We start from the raw sequence: 21,169 nt of genomic DNA on the forward strand, positions 1-21,169 counted from the left end.
GGGGTTGTTCTCATAGTGTTCCCCTGCTACTGGGAGTACACCATAGATGGCTTAGTAGAGTACAGCTGGTTTATTGTCCTGCCTTCCAACTTTCTAGTATACCTCTTTAAGCTGCTGTGAGTGTTTGGCGGTTTTTACGGCCTCAGGTTTAGGCAGCTTGCTGTGCTTCTTAGGCACCTTCTTCATCTCTAGTCTTCTTCTCCATGGAGGGTACTGCTCCTTGTGAAGTCATCTTGAGGTCATCGCGGTGTAGATTTTGATGATGGTCACAGCAGAGCAGCGTGACTAGCAGTCAATACATAGGTGTCAATTATCAAAGCTGATGTGCATTACTTTAATGTTACTCCTGCCTCGTGATGGGTTTTTGGGCCTAATTTCCAACATTCATGATTCATGTCGTGACTGACTGAGCGGGCGAGTGTCTGTGTTTGTGTGCAAGCATACATGCTTGTCACCGAGAGCTGTGCAGACACATGAGCTGCAGCCATCAGTGGCTTGATCACACCTTGCTGGAGCAGGCCCCCCTCTGACTGGTAAACAAGCTAATCTGCAGTTGTGTGTATGTGAGTGTGTAAGTGCGTGAATGCGCTTTGTGGCCGGGTGTGTGAATGTAAGTTTCTTTATGTGATAAGGTGTTTAAGATTCAGGGTGGGTTCCCTCACGGATGACCGAGACAAAGTGCAGAACAGCAGACTGTGTGTCATCAGCTCTAACAGGCGTGTTGAATTTAGCCTTAAAGAGGCAGAAAGAAAAAAGTGTTCGTGAGCACAGACGGGGGTGTTGGCGAAAGATTAATTACTGGTGATAATTGGATTAGAAGGAAAAAAAATATTTTTACCCAGCTAATAAGCGCTAAGTGGGGCAGGATTTGTGTATCTCAAGGGCACCTGCAACATCCTAGCAGGTGTTTTAAGTGTTACCAATAAAGTTTTCAGACTTTTTATTCAAATTATTTGGTAACTTTAAGTCCCCTTGTTCTGTCAAGTTGATTTTTTTGACATTTTAATTCTTGATTGCAGAAAGACATCAGTCTGAAACATAAGCATCTTCTTTTGAGATTTCAAATGATCTAAAAATGGTTTGAATTTAATCATATTGTGTTTCTAAGGAAGTAACAACCTCTGGCATTGCACATTTTGTCCAATCAGTAACCCAAAGCCTCAAATAAGATGAAGGACAAGCTCCATATATTCACATTTAATAAGCAGGAGCATTTTATTATTTGTCCAAAATAGCGTAATTCTTTTGGTTGACAAATATTTGGCAGTCAATCCACCCTTATTGCATAGACTGTAAATGAAAGATGGACATAGCTGTTGAGCTGTTCTTTTGCATTTGTTGTGTTAGTTTTCATGACATGTGTTTTTGTTTCTATGTAGTTTTTTTTGTTTGTTTTTTCACATCCAGAATGTGAAGTCATACCTTTTCGTGAATATTAGCAAGTTTGTTTACCGAGGCATAGACTAGTCGGGTTCCTTTCACAGATACAGATACTTGTTAATTAGTGTTAAGTTACACAAAAACAATGAGGAGCCTATGGGGACTTACTCGCTTTTGTAGTGGGCCTCAAGCGCCCACTTAAGGATCTGCAGTTTTTATTTTTGACACTTCCTGTCAGCTGTGTTTTGTCATTTCAGCTAAAATGTTCATTCTGTTTTATATATAACGTGCCAGGCTTTTACTTTTCACCTTTCAAGGCTTATTATGAACAGATTATATCGGCCGCTAGAAGCAGAAAGATGTACAAAAACTAGTCCTTTACTTTGAATTTAACATCTGTGTGATGCATGCGGGAGGTGAGGAATTACTTTCTTTGTCAGCTTTTATATCCATATTATGAGGATTCATATCGGTGATTGTAAAGATATATGTGTGTGAGGAGGGGGGGGGGGTTTATTGTGTAACCGCCTGCAGATAAGAAGCGGATGTATCTCCTTAATAAGGGAATTATTATTACGGCCTTGGTGACAATCACCAGCACCCATGCTGTGCCTGTGTGAACTTTAGTGTCTCTGTGCTGGTTAAATAAAGCTTGTAATTGCACTGGCAGCTTTAAGGCTCCCCTGTGGTGACAGGGAGGTAGGTGTGTGTGTGTGTGTGTGTGTGTGTGTGTGTGTGTGTGTGTGTGTGTGTGTGTGTGTGTGTGTGTGTGTGTGTGTCAGTCAAAGGGTGAAATAGTGGGGTGACAAGGGGCCAATTAATGTATCACGTCTGTTTTTTCTCCTCTGCCTCTGTTTCTGCATCAGGTTAAAGAGCAGATGAATAGGGGCAAATGCGATTGTCTGATGTGAGTGTGTGTGTGTGTCTTTTCATGCACGTCGAGCAATAAGTAGTGCATTAGACTAACCTATCTCTGTCTTCATCTTTGGCGTACGTGGACACACACACACGCTCATAATGAAATCACAAAGCCCCTCCATATCATTGCTATCACAGAAAGATATAAACCCATTAGCTTGTTCCTTTGGGCATGGACGCACACACATACACGCACAGGTTTATCATTACACGCTGTAAAGCTTTTCCAATTGTATTATCCCTCTGATGTCCTTCTCTCTGTTGTCTGTTCCAATGCCCGGGGTGCAGAGGACAGATAGGGGGGGTTGTGTGTGTGTTTGGGAGATGCTGGGTGAGATAAGCTGTGTGTGTGTGTGTGTGTGTGTGTGTGTGTGTGTGTGTGTGTGTGTGTGTGTGTGTGTGTGTGTGTGTGTGCGCGCCTCTGATGAGAGGTGTCTCGTAGACAAGAAAACGGACAAGTTGTGCTGCTTTTTAATGCAATTTTCTCAAAATAGAAAATCATAAAAAGTTGTTAGTACAGCAGGAAAAACAGGATGGGCAGCCGTACTTCATGTTCACCCTTTTTAAATTAGAGTGTAAATTAGAGTCACTTGTCTGACCAGAGGAAATTAGCTATTCAGATTCAGCATCAAAAGGTTAAAGAACGTTTCTAGCTTTTCACCGGCTGTGCTGCTCTTTCTTAATTTATTTTTAGTCGATTTAATACTCTAATTTCTGTTACTTATTAAAACAACAATTTTTATTCATTTACAGGAAGAGATGACCTTCAGCAAACACTGCCTGTTCCTTTTAACACTTTAAAACCAACATTGCTCAGATGTTTTCCCCCTCTTTAATCCTATTCAATAAGACTGATTGGAGGCATTTTTTTCCCATCCTCAGTTGCAAAGTGCAAGGCAGGGAGGTCATAAAGTGTATTTAAAGGCTTGTTGGTCTTTCTTCTTTTTAGTGAGAAAGTAAAGGTAGCTGGAAAACACAACAGTGCCAGTCTTAGCCTGGGAAGTTGGAAAAGAGCAGAGTTCACCCAAAGCCCCTGCATCTTTTGGCATACGGGTTACCTGCTCAACCAAGTGTGCCACAGCAGGGCCCCCATTTCTTACTGTGGATGCAGATATAGCTCAATATCAGCTCAATAAGTGGGGTTAAGCCACATTTCTGCTGACAAGAGAACCAATGGCATAACGTCCTTTAGGGATGTAATAACACGTTTGTTGCTGCAGCTTATTTGTCGATCTTACAGTAAATCTTAATAAGACTAAGTTAAAGTCCTTAGATTTTATTCATAGCAAAACAAATTATTTTAGAATTGGTTTTTTTTTCTCCTTTTTTTCTTTTTTCTTTTTAAGGATCTTAATTTTTTTTTTTTTTTTTTTTGTGTGTGGTTATTCCGCTTCTCTTCAGGCTCTTTGTGGTTTATTTGCTTCTCTTTTTTTGGTCGCTTTGTGATGTTTTTGTATTTTAACACAATGTTCAGAAACCTTTTGTTACATCACTCATATTTGGAACCGCTAATCAGCCTAACGCACGTGTTTGGACTGCAGGGTAAATCCAGACTACTCGGACAAAGCCTACATGAGCACAGGGGGAACATGCAAACTTCACACAGGAACCAGTTCATTTATTTCCATGGGTGTACTTGCGCCACTTAACATCTAGCAAGACTACCTGGCTGAGGATCCATGACGATCCACGCAGCTCGTCCTTCTGTTATTCTGAGCTTGTGCCTCATCATTGTATATCGACAAACATATTTTTCACTTTTTTATTACTTTTTTCAATTACCTCTTGCCCAGTATGCCTTTAGAACAAAACTTTATTTCACATGATGTTAAAAAAAGGTCGTTATAGGAAAAAAGCTCATGTAGTAAAATTCATGTCTTGGGTTAAAAATTTCATGTTTTTTCAATGCACAAACAAGATAAATGGACTGGTTCCTGTACAGTGCTTTTCTACTCTACACTCAAAGCACTTAATCTAAAAGTCATTCTTTCCCAAGGATGCTTTGGCATGCGACTCGAGTGGCCAGGGATCGAACAACTAAACTAAACAATACTAAATAATTCATTTCAATTTTATTCATACAGTGCCACAACAGCAGTCACCTCAAGGCGCTTTATACTGTAAGGTAGACCCTACATAAAGAGAAAAACCCAGCAATCATATGAGCCACTATGAGCAAGTACTTTGGCAACAGTGGGAAGGAAAAACTCCCTTTTAACAGGAAGAAACCTCCGACAGAACCAGGCTCAGGGAGGGGCGGGGCCAGTTGGGGAGAGAGAAGGAAGACAGAATAAAAGACGTGCTGTGTAAGAATAATGGCATTAATAATTATTAATTACATTATTGATTGACAACCGGGTTTTGATGCTCTCTGTAGACACCATACAGTCACATTTCTACCTCTACAGACTTTATATATAGTCTCACAGCACACACCCCCTACATACAAACATTGCCATACACACACATCCCAGCAGTGGGCCCAACTCCTAATGCGCTAACAAGCTCCCTCTCTCCTCCCCTCGCCTCCTCTCCTCCTCCAGCCTCCCTCCGTCTCAAGTGATCACAGGAGTCGAACACCGCCACAATGAGCGGCGCTGCGGGAGAGAAAAGGTCTGAAATGGGGAGAGAGAGAGCGACAGAAGAGGGGGAGAAAGAGCAGGAGGAAAGCACGAACACTTCACTCTCTCCACTCCTTTCAGCCACGCACAAGAAAATGAGTTTCTGACTCGACACAAAAGAGCCTCTTTATCCGCCCCCTCTCTCCTCCATGTTTCTCCTGTCTGCCTTTCTCTGCTATGCTTTCTTTTTCTCCCTCACCAGCCTTCCTCCCCTCTTCCTCCCCTTATAATTTTCCCTCTTTCTTTCCTCTTCTCTCACTGAAAGAGGGATATTTTTCTGCTAATGACTTAATAAGAGGAGCCATCTGAAATTCAATTACAGCAGATTTCATAGTTGCGACTGCCATTTGGATAGAGGGACAGAGGGATGGATGGAGGCAGAGATGTGCGAGCGCATTTCAACTCTATTTTCTATGACCTCTCAATGGTTTCTACTTTTTTTCTTTTTTTTTAATACCAATAATAATAACTTTATTTCAGTACTGTGCTTCGTGCAGACCGTCCTCCTGAAATGCTTCACAGAGGAGGATTAAAAATTTGGGGGTATAAATAACTAGAAAACCTAAAATCGTTAAATCTCAGTCACAGTTTCTGTTATTAAGACTTAATTTTCAGTATTAAATAAGAGAAAAATGTTTGTAAAAGCTGAAGCAGAAAGAGACACACAGGACCTGTATTTAATTTGGCTTAAAGAAGTCATACAGATAAATATTTTGCTCTAAATGTTGTCACGTAAAGAAAAGTGCTAAAGTTTGCTTCGATGGCGAAGTGTCTCGAAGCAGCGTTAACAGGGTTTCTCGAGGTTCCCAAGGCAGGACAAGGTGTCGAGACCACACGTGACTTCATTAAAAAAATAAGAAAAAAGGTTTAATATGCAGTCGATGTTGTAGAGACATTAATTATAAAGATGTAAAGACCCCATGTGGACATCTTCGTTGCTAGAACAGCCCGGTGTAGCCGACGTTCTCCGTGCAGAGTGTTTTAAAGCTTTCCACCGCTGATGAAGGTGAGATTACTGCTCGTGTATGTTTTGCACATCGGTCCGTCGTCCCTGTCCTCCTCATGTCGCCTCATCCCAGTGGGGAGTTGGTGTTTGTGACACGATGACACAACCCACACTGAGAGGAACAAAAAGGGAAGGAGGTATAAAGGAGGCAGACGGAGGACGAGGGAAGAAAGAGATGTTCCCGTCACTTATCTCAGCAGTGGTACTGCGTCTCTGTATGTATTTGTCCTTATTCTCCCGTCTCTGCAGACATCTTTCTTTCCCGCGGGTGTCCTTTAAACCTTTTCACCTCCTCAGAAATGAGGAAATGGGAGCCTTTTATGTGCCTTTTTTTCCCCTCCCCCTTTCTCAGACACACATTATTAAAACATGATATGAAGATGATTAGGTGTTGTTTGCCTGACTATATAATAGCACCTCTATCTCCTAATTGCATTACATGCACACCTCTCTTCCCCCTCCGACTCGCACAAACACACCTTCGTTCACCAAAGGGGGAGGTGCGATGGCGGTGAGGGGGAAGCAGGAAAGGGCAAACGGCGAGATCACACAGAGACTCGGCGTGCGAGGCGCCGGCTCGACGGTCTTTGTGCGCCTGCCGCACCTCTCCCGGCTCTCGTGTTGTTACTTAAACATCGCCGTCGCTGCCTCGCTTCCTCTGCGGCTCACCGCAGGATTCTCACCCTTCCTTCATCTTCACCTTCGCTGCTTCCCTTTTAACAAGTTCTCTTCCTCCCTCAGCATCTCACTGCATTTGCACCTCCGACCCCCGTCCCTCCTTCTGAGGTTTCGACAAGTTTTTTGGGTTTTTTTTGTTTTTTTTGAAACAATAACAGCTGTTTTTAGACGTTGACGTTCCCATGAAGTCAAGTCTGGTAAATGTCAGAAACAATCTTTGACAAACCGTCACCCTGTCACAAGTTTATATAGATTTCCTCCTCTCTATTTTCCCTGCTTTTTTTCCGCTTATCTGTCCCCCTCCTTTCCCCTCTGTTGTGCCAGCGCACTTTAAAGCAGCCATATTGTTGTTATTATCATTGTCTGTAACTGAATCAGTTACCATTAGACCTGAATCTCTCTCCTTCTGAGGCCCATAGACCAGCTCTCTAACCCAATAGAAAACCCATGGGTGCTGTTACAGATGGCCGAGCCATTCACAACGTGCACTCACACACACACAGATTTCATTCTGAAGATTCATTGGCTTAATCCCATCACACACTCGAACAGCATCACGTGCACACAACCACACTGTGCTTTCTCACATCCAAACTTATCAAACCCGGACACACACACACACACACACACACACACACACAAACACTGTTTTCTCGTTGAAAAGCCCTTGTTATTGGAGCTCACTGAGCAAATGGTCATTCTGTTGGGAGATGATGGGACTGAACTGTGTGTGTGTTTATATCTGTGTATGGGTGTGCGCGTGTGTGTCAGGAGGCCGTAACAGCTGTGCGTGTCTGTCATTATGGGGGGGATGTATGAGAAGGACTAAGCAAGAGAGGGTAAATGTCATTCTATCAATGAGGTTATCTCTAATAGATGGACAGTTGAAGTCCTGGTTTCCATTTACTCTGCTCTCTGCTGAATCGCTGCGCCTCTCGTTTTGAATAATAGCAAGTGATAAATAGCAAGGTTTTTTTTCTCTCTTTCTGTCTCTGGCTGGATTATTCTCTGTAGAGTCACATGGACATGAAGGTACATGGTCATTCAATAAACACGTGGTATTTCAGTTTTCTTGTACTGGGCTCCAAATTAGGGTTTGAGTTCTTTTATCATTTATATTATATTAAACCAGAAACTATAATCTTTTAAAAAGTTTACTCCCTTTTTATATAAGTGTTCGTTTTAGGGCACGGCCGGCTGATATTTGTTATTCCAGAGGGCCATAATAAGTGAGAGAGCTCACTTTGGAGGGCTGAATTGAAGCATGACGCACACAGTACTGAATTATGTTAAACTGCATGAATTTGGAGGACATTGCAGATTACTTCACAATGGGTTATTTGCCGGCCTACAAGGCCTACGCAGCCTGAATAAGAGATGCGGTGGATTTCTATTGAGGGTTAAACTCTTGACAAATAATCCACATTTAGCACATTGAGCTTTGAAAAAAATTTGGAAGCACATGAGACTTGAATGTAGTTTTTTTTTTTTATCTCTCTCTTGGAACATCAAAGGTTTTTCATAACCATGCAATGTGTTTAGAAAAGGAGGGGGGACTGAAATTGGAGAAAGCTTTGTTAAAGTAGCTCAACTTCATTTTAGTTTCACATTTAATCGTATGAAGTATGCAAACAGTTAATTAGCAAGGTTTTGTTTTTTTTTGGTAATGATTGGCCTCGAGCAGTATTGTCCCCATAAATTTGAAGGATTTTCATATTTACAACAGAAACAGTTATCCTGGTCTTCAGTCCCCCAGTTGGCCGGTGTCCTTTGTAACACCACCCATTTCAAGCTCCGCAGCACCAGTGTGCAACTTGATCTTGTATCTTTATCACCTCCATATTCACCATGACCAGTAATTTCACCTTAAATGTGTATTTGTAAGTTTGACTAAAAGAAACAAACATAATGGTTATTTTGTGTTTTATTCCTGTCCCATTTTTGTGTAGCGGCAGTTATAGATGTAGGCTCGAACCACAGGACCTTTTTAGGTATATTGGTATCGGCATTTATAGCGACTGATACCGATGAAAATTTAAAAATAAATACAATAAGACCCAGAAACACTGGTGTATTTCTCTCTGTTGGAAGGTGATTGGATGCTTTTGTTTTTATCTTGTTTTTGTGTTATTTGAATTATTTTGTTTCTGTTGACTATGATTCTGGAATAATTAAAGATTTAATCAGTTATCATCAACCATGGTACAAGTGCTGATAATCCATATTTGTCCACAACAACAGGCAGCAAATCTAAGCGGACTCTGGCTGAGTGTAAACAAGCTATTTAATTTCTGACATAAAATAAAAATAAAATAAAATATTGGTTGATGTATCGGATATTTAAATCACCAAATATCAGTATTGGAATTGATATTGTTCCTAAAAATCCTGCATTGGTCGGCCTCTAGTGGTGGTTTTAATAACTTTTTAAGGGCAAGTTAACCCATTGTGCTTCTTTTTGTTATTGTCTGTGTTTCTGCTCCTGTTTGAGTTGTCCTTGACCTTTGAACTCAGCTATGAGGAGCGCGCCCGATACTTAGAAAATATCGTGCAGAACCACCAGGAGCCAACCACGTTTGAGGATTACGCAGCCCGAGTCTACAGTCCTGCTCCTTGCACTCACCTGCCCTCTGACACAGGTGAGACCACAGCAGCAGCAGCTACACCTGTCAACAAATGTATGAAATAGGCTATAAATCTGGGTGTTAGCCATAACATGAGATGGTGTTAAAATTAAGGTAAAAAGGAGCCACATGTCCCACATGGTCTCCTGACCCTTTAAAGTGTATGCAAATATTGCATTCCAGTGAATTATCTGGAAACAAGTCCAACATTCAGGGTACCAGAAAAAAGTGCAGCACACAGTAATATGTAATATGTCCTGTACTTTTAACATTTCAAGGTCTCAGAAATTCTGTGCACACCCCTGTGAAATCAGAAAATATCCACAGTATTCATGAAACACACTTAAGTTCACGATAATCAACTAATTCTAAACGACCGGGTAAATATGGGTAGAAAAGCCTAATTGGTTTCTTTATTACACCTCATATGAAAAATAAACAGTTAAACCAAAAACTGCAACTATTCTCAGATAAAGTTCTTTTAGTTTAGAGGGGATATATTTGGCACATCAGTAGTTGGACATAGTAGAAGAAATGCACTCTGACTCATTCGCTGAGGACTAAAGTTAGCATTAAATTATGGACCAAATAGTATTCTATTGGTATTCTATTCTAGTCCTTTTGTTTTATGTCCTCTTCTCAAAGGAAAAACAGGTAAATAAAAAGTAAAATGTACAAAAAATATTAAAATCCTATGAAATGGCTAATTTTTTTTTTTTTTTTAAAAGAAAAGTACTCAGTTCCAAAGGACTACACGTATGGAAACCCTCCCTACATACAGGAGGCTTGACTTTTTAGTTTCAAGTGTGGCCAAAGAAAACATCAAACGCTGCCCTGTTACAGGGATCGCTGCACTTCTGAGCACTTTACATTTCTACATTGTTCACTTCTAATTAAAAATGTCTTAAAATGGCAGATTTTGATTCTTAAATTGGTGCCGGAGCCCCGACGATAACAGCGTGACATACTCAATAAAAAATCCCACATATTTTGTGTTTGTTGTGTACAGATTGTATTTTGCTGGCACTCATTGTCCAGATTTGATAGGATGAACTTCAGAGCACACACACACACACACACACACACACACACACACACACTATAGCTCACAGCCTGAGTATCTGCTGAGCTCTGTTTTGTATCCAAAGCTGCACTCGGGCCCTTTTTTCTCTCTCTAGAGCTCCTCTGAGGAATTAGCTGACATCTGATCAGCCGTAGAGATGCCAGGCACGCACATGGGACTTAAATATGACTCTCATATGTATCCTGTTTAAGTTTATTAAATCGATACAGATCATTAGTCCTTGCAAATTATCTGCTTAAAATGTTGGTCTGTCCTTTGGCTCCAGTTTAATCTAATTAAAAATTAATTAATTTTTGTAGGTAAGCCGCATATTTTCTTCTTAAAGACTTATAAATGTGTGACCTGAAGGAGCAGAAGTGCGTGGTGTAATCAAATGATGGTTTGTAGGGACACGTGACAGGTGTGACTGTGTGCGTTTGTCTTAATATTTGTATAATTGATGCCTGTTTCCTTTCCTTAGCCACCTGCTCCTCATCTTACCAGCTGCTGTGTCAAAATATTAATAATAATACAACAATAATCAACCTGCTTTGAGGTTAAATAAATCTGGCACAACACCCCCGCCCACCCCACCCACAAATTTTCACTCATTCTTATTAAATGGCATTTAAATGTAACTTATTAAAGGCTCTGTTTTGGTTTGTCATGGGTTGGGCCCCAAATTCCCTTTCAGAGCACAGGATCAGATCCCAGTAATAAAGCCTGCTTGATCTTTAGTCACGATGAGTGTGTCACATCTAAAAATTGTGAATTGAGATGCTGCTTTTGACAAACTTTTGATGATCCCGTGCTCTGAAGTCAACCCAGAGTAATTCACTTCCTGCCCTCCCCCTCCTGTATTTACTCACAGGTTCACCTCTCTTAACAAACACAATGATCAATCATTCTTCTCTCTGTTCTTATTTTATTTTGTTTTATTTCAATTTTTCCCACCCATTTTATTTTCTTTTTGTCCCCCCCCCCCCCCCCTCCTTTAGATCGTATTGTCTCACTTGCCTATAGCTAAAAAGGTAAGCCTGGTCACATGATTGACACGCCCACTTCTGACTGGCTCTTCCTAAGGACGTTACAGTCTAGCTTTTACACTCCTGTGATTTCTCCATCTCTCCGTTTCTTCTTCCTCCTGTGTTTTCGACTGTTTAACCAGGTCTGCATGTATTAACAGCTGCCTTCACTTTAAAAGGAAGCCTCACTTTCAACTTGTGGTTTGGTGTGACTTTTGTTTTATGGATCATTATCAGAGGCAGTAAGAGGGCAAGACACTTGTTTTTATTCTTGAGTGTCAGACACACAAATAAGTCCAGTTTTAATTTATTCTTAAAAACAAAACCATCGCCTGGTTTAAATTTTAAAGTGTCTCTTACTCAGGTTGGTCTCCTTATCTAAGTGCTAGTTGTTTGTCTTTTCCTTGAAGTCCTTTTCTGTCCAAGCAGCAACTTTCTGGGGCTAAAACTAAAACTTTAAGCTGCTTCCAAAAGCTGCAGTCAGTCCCTGCAGACTCCCGTGCTAGAATGCACGCCTTTCCAGCAGGAATGCGCTTGTTCACAGCCTGATCTCCACAAGTAATTTCCCCAGTTAATAATGGTAATTACCCCCACTGGTGACTGGATCTGTATGCTGTTGGTACCTTTTATATAATTGTTAATCATTAAAGTGAAAAATATAAGGGCCTGCTGTGTTATAGTTGAACTAACAGACCATCCAAGCAACCCAAGAAATGGGTTGCATCCATCTTTTGCAACTAACACAGATTTCCTGAGACTTCTGAAAAGGAGGAGTCATTGCAGACCCCCTGACCTGTGGTGTGAGCCCTTGTGAACCCAGTCAGCACACCGTTTGTGCTTTTTATCCACACCATGTTCACCACATGCTATATTCGGTAGATTTAGCTCCCCATAGCTTCTACATCTGAACTTCAGGTTAAAGATTTAACACAGGCAGCTGCAAGTGGTGAGAATGGGACTTCCACAGAGCGATCTACAAATTTTAAAAGTTTTGCCGCAAAGGTGAGTTTCACTCATCACAGGCACAAGAAGACAACCTTAGAGGGAAACATTTTGTCTTCCTCTTGAGATGTCTGGCTCACTGGCTGTCGGGATGAAAATAACATCTTGATTTATTAACGTACCCACTCTGCATCCTGATAAATGTTCCTCAAACACAACACGAACATCATAGCAAATCTCTCTCCGAGGCTGGGTGAAAGTGAGACGTCCTTTTCTCCTGTCTGTCCACTCGATCCATAACTTGGTCGTTCTGTTAACCTCCGATGTCATGCTCACCTGGTGAAACTTGACCTCTAACCTTTTTGTATGCTCCTCTCGCTCTCTCTCTTCCCGGTTGTGATATGATGTAGTGCCATAGTGCTGCTCAAAAATATGCACTCTGACACCCTGTTAAAAGTGGTAAACCAAGCATAGGTTTGCACATGTGCACAAAAGCTGTTTGAATGTTGGACTAACGCTGTTTTCTGTGTTTTCAATTGTGCTCTTTCAATGTAACAGGGATGGGACAAATTAAGTGAATATGCTCTGTTATATGTGTACTCATTATGTACGTGTACGTATTGTAAATGTGCTTGTGAAGTCTGTCATGTGTGTCTTTCTGCTCCTTTCTGTTACACGTGTGGCTTTTTCTTTTTTCTGTTTTTATTCAGTTTTCTTTTTCTTCTCTCTCCTGAACTGCTCCTCTTCCAATACCTTCTTTATTTCTTTGTCCTTCTCTCTTTCCTCCTTTATCCTCTCCTAACTTCCACTCATTAGAGGAGCATAGTGCAATGTATCTGATGGTCCCGAAACCACTAGACAGCTTTAACCAGCTCAGGGTTAAAGGGAAAGGTCTTAAGCAGAAGGTTCTTCATGCTAGCTGTGAATGGTATGCACTAGAGATGGTGAATAAATTGTGAACTTTAAATTGCACTTTAAAATACTTTAAATTACAGGACAGTCTGTGCAGGGAGTTACCAGAAGTTTCTCTGCAATTTTAAACATTTATTTTTTGCAGGTTTAGCCCAGATGTCGTTCTGTTGGAACATTTCTTTATTACGTAGTAAACCTGAGACCTACTATTTAATTTGCACTTCTGTTTCTTGTATTAAGATGTCTCAGGGACTGAATGTTTATCTAAACGTCTTTACACTGACACAATGGTGAGTTTCACTCGTCCAGCCCACTTAACATCAAAGTGAGCTGTACGTGAAATGAGTTTGGCAGCCTTGCTTTAAACTGTATCATCCAAAGCTATCCTGATAGAGGTGGTACCTGTTCTATAAGAGGTTCAGCTGCAAAGCAGGAAAAACTTTAAAATGTCTTTGTAGTCACTGGTAAAGGGTTAGTATGTCCTATCAGTGAGGCTCGCTCGCTAGCTCAGATTCACTTAATTTTGGTTGGTTTAAATAATTACTTTTCTGTTTCACATTAAGTATAGGTCATGCACATGTCTAGTGGTTTTGGGGAACCTTTAACTTAAGGAAATAGAGCTTTATCAGGTTCCTGTCTCTAGCTGTGTGTCTGTGTGTCCGTTTATCTGACTGTCCTGCTTCTGTGACTGTAGGAATCTGTGCAGTGTGGCTTCGTAGATCACAGTGGGCTGAAATATAATTTTATTGTTGTCCCTTCATCCTTTTTCTCCTTATTTACCTCCACCCCCTCACCTCGCCTGTCTTCCCCTCAAACCCCCCTTCTCCTCCTATTCTTCTTCCTCTTCAGGCTCCTGCCTAGAGATTCTTCGGGGAGAAAGTCCGGCTCTTGGGGAGGCCGGGAGCGACACGGCGTCCCCCATGTCTCCTCGGACTAGCAAGAGCCGCATGTCCATGAAGCTGCGACGCTCCTCCGGATCAGCCAATAAGACCTGAAATCCCCAAACTGCAGGACTCAGCCAGAACTCACACTTGATATCACATTAGGAAACAAAAAGCTTTCATATCAGCCAATCGGAGGTATCAGGATCCTCAAAAACAAGCCATTTTAAATTGGTCCGTTTACAAAGCACACAAAATTAGGTATGTAAGCAAATTAATATAAACTCTTGAGTAGGCGCTGATTCATCCCAGCATGTTGTATTTCTGGTTGGACCCTGGGCTTTAATGGGCACACGTGTTCTCTTGTACTAAATATATATAAAAGTATTCTATGGGCAATACTGTAAGTTTTATTTTGAAAAATACTCACAGATGCTGCTCTGTATATCTACAGCTTTGCTTGGGAAAAAAAAAAAAAAAAAACACACACACACACACACACACACACACACACACACACACACACACACACACACACAGAGAGAGAGACAAGTCAAACCAGTGTTGCAGCATGTTGAGTAGTAAAATTAGCAGTGCAGTATTAGTTCATAACAGCCTGTGCCATGTTAGAAAGTGCACACAATGCCAGTCGGTGTGAGCAGGACTGCAAAGAAGAAGAAAAGTGTCCTTTAAGGAATCTGTATATTTGTACTATTTTGTGTGTGTGTGCGTGTGTGTGCGAGTGTGTGCGCGTGTGCTGGGGGGGGCAGAGGTGGGAGTGGAGGCTGTAAAGAAAGCGATAAGTCTATTTTTTAAATTTTTTTTGTGCGCAGCACAGACCTGAAATGATAAAGAAAGTTAGTTTCTCAAGCCAAAAAAAAAAAAAAAACGTTCTCCGTGTTTGAATCCAGAATAAAAGTCTGAACTTCCTCTGATGATCGTTAACAGGACCGACCGATGGAAGAGGAGGCACTTGCATATATCATTTTGTTTTCTTCTGATGCTGTAAAACAAGCACTGATATTAATATTAACATGTTGGGGTTTTTTCTTTTAATTGACTGTAAACTGAGTTTTGACCCGAACAGGAATGTTACTGTATTTTTAGTCAGTCCTTCATCTGAGGCAAAGAACCACAGCTTTTTCTTTCTTTGTTCCTTCGAGTATATGTTGTATATCTATATGAGTATAAATATATATATATATACACATACATAGTAGATATATGAATATCTATAAGAATGTGTACAGTGTAAGGAAGCTTGTTGTGCGTGTGTACATACGGTTATAGCTGCCAAAGCCAAACTGTGATTGAAATCCAAACCACAGACTTGCTAGAAAACAAAACAAAAAGTAGGTTAGCGCTACAAGATTTCAAGCTTTCATAACCAGCTTGCTCTTCATCGTCCAGGAATTTAAATTCATTCTACGTTGTTCTTCCCGTGATGGAGCTTGTAAATCTGTATGGAGGGAATCATCATTCTCATGAATTACTGTAAAAGGCTGGTGGGTGGGGGGAAAGGGGACTGGTATTTAAAACACACTTCCGCGTGTTGGGATCTGGGTCCACAAAAGTCCACTAAGAGTTGGTTTAGTGCTTCATTTTCAGTGTTTTGTAGGCAGTTTTCAGGGTTGGGGGGGGAAAAAAAAATACAAAAATGAGAGAATCACCGCCAAAGAAGGGGAAGAAAAAGAGGTGTCATTGAGGGAGGGGGCATCAGCATGCAGTCGCAACACTACCACTTTTTTTTTTTAATGTATTTAACATTTTCAGTTTCTCTTTCTGTGAGTTTAGAGGAAAAAAGGTTAAACGAACGCTCTTCCCGTGTCTGTTACTGGTGAAAGTTTTGTTACTGTTCGTTTCAGCCATATACTCTATAGATTAAAGGGATTGTGTAACAATTTTCTTTTATTTCAAACTTAATATTTAAAAAGGAGATCAGATTCATGTGCACTTACTTGAAGTCAGCTGAGGTTTGAGTCTTCCCTTTAAATTATTTACTCTTGTTACTTTTGTCACTGAGGTCAAAGCACCATTGAATGGTTGAGAGGCCCCACTGCACCCTGATCTCTACATGCTGCGTGTATATATATGTGTGTATGTATACTAGAGGTCACCGAGCCTGCTCAGTTCACACCCCAAACTCCGTCCCAGCACCGAAACCACACGACGGCACCATGTTTACGCGCGCTAGTGGATTAGCGTTCAGATGCTGCTTTAAAGATCCACGGGTTGTACATACTGTTCTTTTTTTGTCCCCTACAACTAGTTTCCACCCAAAGAGCATGAATAAGTCATATCGGCGTCACTCTTCATCTGAAGAGGAGAAACAGTGTAAATCCCCCACCTGATGGATACTACTGATTACACACACTGCATGCTTTGACTGCGCACACACTCCACAAACTGTCAACTGTGTGAACATGTGTTAACGCCGGCCACACGGCAAGCGTATGGATGTGCCACGATGGAGTTTGACAATAAAACAATTCGTACCAGTAACTGCCAGAGTTGTGTGGTTAATCAGCTTCAAAACAATAACAGCAGCAGGCTGACAGCGCAGTGTTGATTGGACTCTACTCACATTTATTCACAATTGTGTCATTAGTTTCACATTCAGCCATATCAAAATAGGACCGTACAGTCTTCATAGAACCACACGTTACATTTTTAGCATCATAAAGGCATTTAGCAAATATCTCAACATGAATAATCAAAGACAAAAGACCTTTTTTTAATAGCAGTATAACATTAACTGTTTCATTTCTGTATGAAAATATTTTATAGCTGAGAAATTAATGATTGTTTTCTCTTTACTCTTATTCATTGATCTCTGTACATTTGTGGTTTGAAAATTTAGTTTTTTAGGATGAGAAGGAGGAAGATCACCCATTATGGTTACACTCCTAAGCTTTAGTGAACATAAAAACAAATGCCAAGTTCAAAATGACTGGCTGTTGGGCCCGTTTTACTCACTCTGGTGGTGGCATTAATGAGCTTTAGTGCCAGGTTATTTGCAAGAAAAGCTGAACTGTAAGTAATAAGAAGAAATAATTTAATCGGTTAACATTATTCTGGATTATTTGTTTTGTCCGGTAACTTAAAATATCCTCTTTTCCCTTTAAGGAAAAGCGAGCTAGGATGGTTGTGTAGAAGCCAGTTTCCAGGCAGGGTTTCAGCACCTTGGACAGTTACAGGTCATCTTCAGCATCTTTTACTCATAGCATATAGTCCAAATATACTTCAGCAGAACTATAAATGTGTTATTTAAGCACCCAGAGAAGAATCAATCAGAGGTTTGTGGTAGATTGATAGCTTTGTGGGAGAGGGAAAAAAAAGACATTTTGAGATGTTATTTTATCAGATTTTAGTATCTACGAGCAGTTTTTGTGTCCAGGTGACCATTAAAATTAATTCAATATTTTAAAATAAGTGCCCGGAGGTGTTACCAAGATGGCTACCGAGTGGCGAGACTTGCTTCTGAAAGGACTTCTTGATAAATAAACTTTTTCCCCCTCTTTTCCAAACCACAGTTTTGCGCGCGACTCACGGCCGCACGGTCATCTGCAGCAGCATCACCTGCCGGTTCTCGGTGGGGTGAGACTTGTTGATGTGTCTCGTGAGTCCCGGGGAGCTGAAGAAAGTGGAGGGGCAGTGTTTGCACGTGAAGATCTGTTGCTGCTCCTGCTGCTGCTGGTGGTCGCACTCCCCGCCACCGCTCTCCTCTCTGTGCGCGTGGAAAACGTCCCCTCTGCGTCCTCCTCCCAGAGTCTCCGCCATCAGCTCGTCCCTCATCGCGTGCCACAGCCGGTGCTTGTCCCTGATTTCGACCGACGGGAAGCGCGCGCCGCACAGGTGACAAAGGCACACCTGGCTCTGTCCGGAACTGGGCTCGCGCGCTTGGCCGTAAGATGCAGCGGGCGGAGACGCTCGCGATGTCATCTCGTGCGCGGCCAGGTGTTTCTTCAGGTAAGCCTGCCGCCGGAACTTCTTCCCACAATACCGGCACTCGTACACCTCCTCCGGTAACGACTGAACAAACGGCAGAGGCGGAAGCTGCTGCTGGGGCAGGTCCGCGCGCTCCTCTGGGTTCAGCACGAGGAGACTGGACGGCGGGCTGTCCGCGGCTCTCACCTGCGGCTGCAGGTCCAGGCAGCTCTCGGCCGGGTTCCGGTAACGCGAAGAGGAGTCGTAGCGGGGAGGCGCGAGGCCGTCGCCGTCCGGGCTGTCCCGGGACCGCGCGTGGAGCAGCAGCAGAGACTGCTCGCGCCTCATGCGGGAGCTGTCCAGCGCCGCGTGGTGCTGATTGGTGTTCACGCGCAGCAGCTCGTTCTCCTTGCCCTCCAACTCCACCGGCGGCCTCTCGTGCTGAGCGAGCCCTCGTGCCTCTTTGAGCGAAAGGTTCTTGTTGGGGGTCGGGGTCTCACCTGCCGGGCTGCTCACCGGGCGCGGCTTGTGCCAGCGGCGGTGAGAGGCCAAGTTGGCCGGGCAGCTGAAGACTTTGTCGCACTCGGGGCACCGGTACTCCACACGCACTATGCGGGAGCACTTGTGCTGCGCAAGGGAGAAGGGGTCGGGGTACTCCTCTTTGCACAGCTGGCAGATGAACTCCCCCAGCGGCTGATTCCCGCCGGGGCCGGACGACTTCTCCCGGTGCCTCCGCAGCTCGGGGCTCTCCTTCTTGATGCGCAGACCCAGAACCGGGGAGGTCGTGACCTCGTCCTCGAAGTTCAGCTTCCGGTTCACTTTGGGTTTTTTCGTGGGGTTGCTGCACGCAGACTGTTTGCTGTGTCTGCTGCTGCTCGGCTCGAGGAACGAGCGTTTCCTCGCCACTTCCTGGCTCATCACGGTGAGATGCGGGAACAGGTGCACGTGGGGAGGGTCATACTTGTCACCGTGACCGTAGGACGGCGCGTGGTGGCGGCTGCTGCTCGCGAGGATCCTCTCGATGGAGGCGGACACCGAGGTCGGCGTGGAGCTGACCAGGAACGGCAGGTCCGGCAGGTCGGGTACTGGGGAGGACGGCAGACACCTGCCCGTGAACAGCAGCTGTTTTTCTCCTTCCTCGCGCTGCTCAAGAAGTCTCGTGCCAACCGGTTTAACGGGGCTGCAGGAGTCTGTGAGTGGCGGAGGCGGCGGCGGGAAGAAGCAAGAGAAGTCACCGTCGGGGCTCAAAGCGTCCAACTCGCTCTCAGGTAACTGCGCGCGCCGGTCCGCCTCTGCCTCCAGAGCGGACTCCACGTGCGGGCTCCACGCCTCCCTGACACCAGCGGAGTCCTCGCGGGACACTGGGAACTCTCCGTCCTGCCGCTGAAACGGGAAAACACTGAGCACGTGGCTCTCTGCTCCGGTCGCTTCACAGCTGTACCCCCCGCCGCCGCCGTTCCGGTCACCCTCCGGGTTGTTGTTGTTGCTCCGTGACCGGTATGACGCCGAGCCTCGCCGGTGTCTCTTTACCAAGAATCCTCGAGGCATTGTGGCGATGACAGCGCGTGGCACAAGCACAGCGGAAAGGACAACAACTCTTGTCTCGAGCCCACTTTCAAGTAGAGCTTTGAAGTGGCGGAAAGAGAGAGAGAGAGGGGGGCGCGCGCAGGTATGATGAGTGAACGAGAGAGAGAGAAAGAGAGCAGCCTATCCGCGTTAACATTTTTTTCCATCCAGCCTCACGGACACCGATAGCTTTGACTGAATGCTGAAATTCAACATTAGACTAAAAATTATAAAAGCACAACAGCGAAGAAAAAATAGTGCCAGGCAGGGGCGTGTCCAGGTGGAGGTGGCACAGGGTGGCACCTGCCCCATGAGGTATGATTTTAAGTACTTTAAATGTTTTTTATGCTAAAATTTCTGTAGCCTACTATAACTTAAGTAGAGTCCAAGTATGGTTAAATCCTAAAGTGTGTTTAACCTTCAGGTGTTGAATATATTTATCTGCGCTGCTTAGTTTTAATCATAAATGTTTCCTGCCACAAAATTTCCAGTAAAACGGTTTTGATTACTGATTTAAATTGTAGGAATTTTTTTTAAAACAGCAGTAAACCAAATTACTCTAAACTGAAAGCTCTAATTGAATCTTATTGTTTTGTTTCCATAAACAGTCACAAAATAATAAACAAATCCATCCACAATTAAAACAATCATTGGCTGCAGCTCTGTAGAAAGCAATCTCCTTATTAGTTTTTTATCCTCTGGAGTGGATATATATGCATGTTTTTGTTTTAAAATATAGGGTTTGATTTTTATTGTAATTCCCGTGTAACTGTTTCATAATTAGGTATCAGTAATTGGGATATTTTGAGTGGTTCTGCACAAATATTTGAAGTATTACTTGTCTTCAAACAAGATGTTTACTCAGATTTTCTTCAGACTTCTGTTTCAAAGTAAAAACAGCCCAACCATGATGACTTCACTCTGAGTAGTTATTGATTAAAACATTACGACGTCACCACTTCATCTATAATTTGGTACTGATGATACTGTAATAAATAATTAATATAAACCTACCTTCAGTTGTATTTATTTTTTGCAGTATCAATTGTGTTTTTAACTCTTTGCATAAACAACATATATAATGATAAAAGAATGTTTTATAGGTAACAGAACAGGTATGATAGACAGAAAAAAAAGTATTTCTGTATAAATTTTAAAGATCCCCGTTGGACATTTTAGGGTGGCCACTGTAACTCTTATGAAGCACCACTTACAGTACATAATACTGCAAAACATGTGCTCAGTGTTTCCTATGCCATTTTTGTCTGCACTGCATTTATTTATGATCAGATACTGTGCCACAACTGGTGCCACAACGTTAAAAGATCCATGGAATGCCTCCTGCATAATGAGAAAACCTATAACTTCTGAAAAGGCTGTTCTTGGAGTGAGGTAGGTCACTAGCAAGACCTTTTTTAAGTAAAAGAAAAGTGTCTGGATTACCTCAGGGGATAAATTTGTCCTCTTAAAAGGTAACTTAGTCAGGAAGATCAGGAGACCCCTAAAGTCAGAGTAGCGGGAGCCAAACTTCACCTTTTAAAGTCAGTGCCCACATTAGCAGATAAGGGCTGTATCCCCGATTAAGATTAAGTAGGATTTACTTTCCTGCTTTCCTGCTTTTCAGAC

The 21,169-nt window shown here is 42.7% G+C and overlaps 1 protein-coding gene and 1 pseudogene across 1 annotated transcript; one reads left to right on the forward strand and one right to left on the reverse strand.

Annotated features, from left to right (window-relative positions):
* The window catches only part of LOC113011948 (ral GTPase-activating protein subunit alpha-1-like), a 49,748-nt pseudogene extending 35,668 nt beyond the window's left edge, over nucleotides 1–14,080 (forward strand).
* A 1,153-nt stretch (nucleotides 14,081–15,233) lies between these two features.
* insm2 (insulinoma-associated 2) lies at nucleotides 15,234–19,837 on the reverse strand. The gene has a single exon (XM_026151829.1). The coding sequence runs from the start codon at nucleotides 19,523–19,525 to the stop codon at nucleotides 17,597–17,599; it is 1,929 nt and encodes a 642-aa protein (XP_026007614.1). The 5' UTR covers nucleotides 19,526–19,837; the 3' UTR covers nucleotides 15,234–17,596.
* Between the last annotated feature and the right edge of the window lie 1,332 nt (nucleotides 19,838–21,169).

Source organism: Astatotilapia calliptera, chromosome 19 (assembly GCF_900246225.1).
Source record: "Astatotilapia calliptera chromosome 19, fAstCal1.2, whole genome shotgun sequence".
Classification (NCBI taxonomy): Eukaryota; Metazoa; Chordata; class Actinopteri; order Cichliformes; family Cichlidae; genus Astatotilapia; species Astatotilapia calliptera.

What these genes read in the sequence shown, in the direction of transcription:
- insm2 (XM_026151829.1), bottom strand. Translation starts at nt 19,525, where the DNA reads ATGCCTCGAGGATTCTTGGTAAAGAGACACCGGCGAGGCTCGGCGTCA.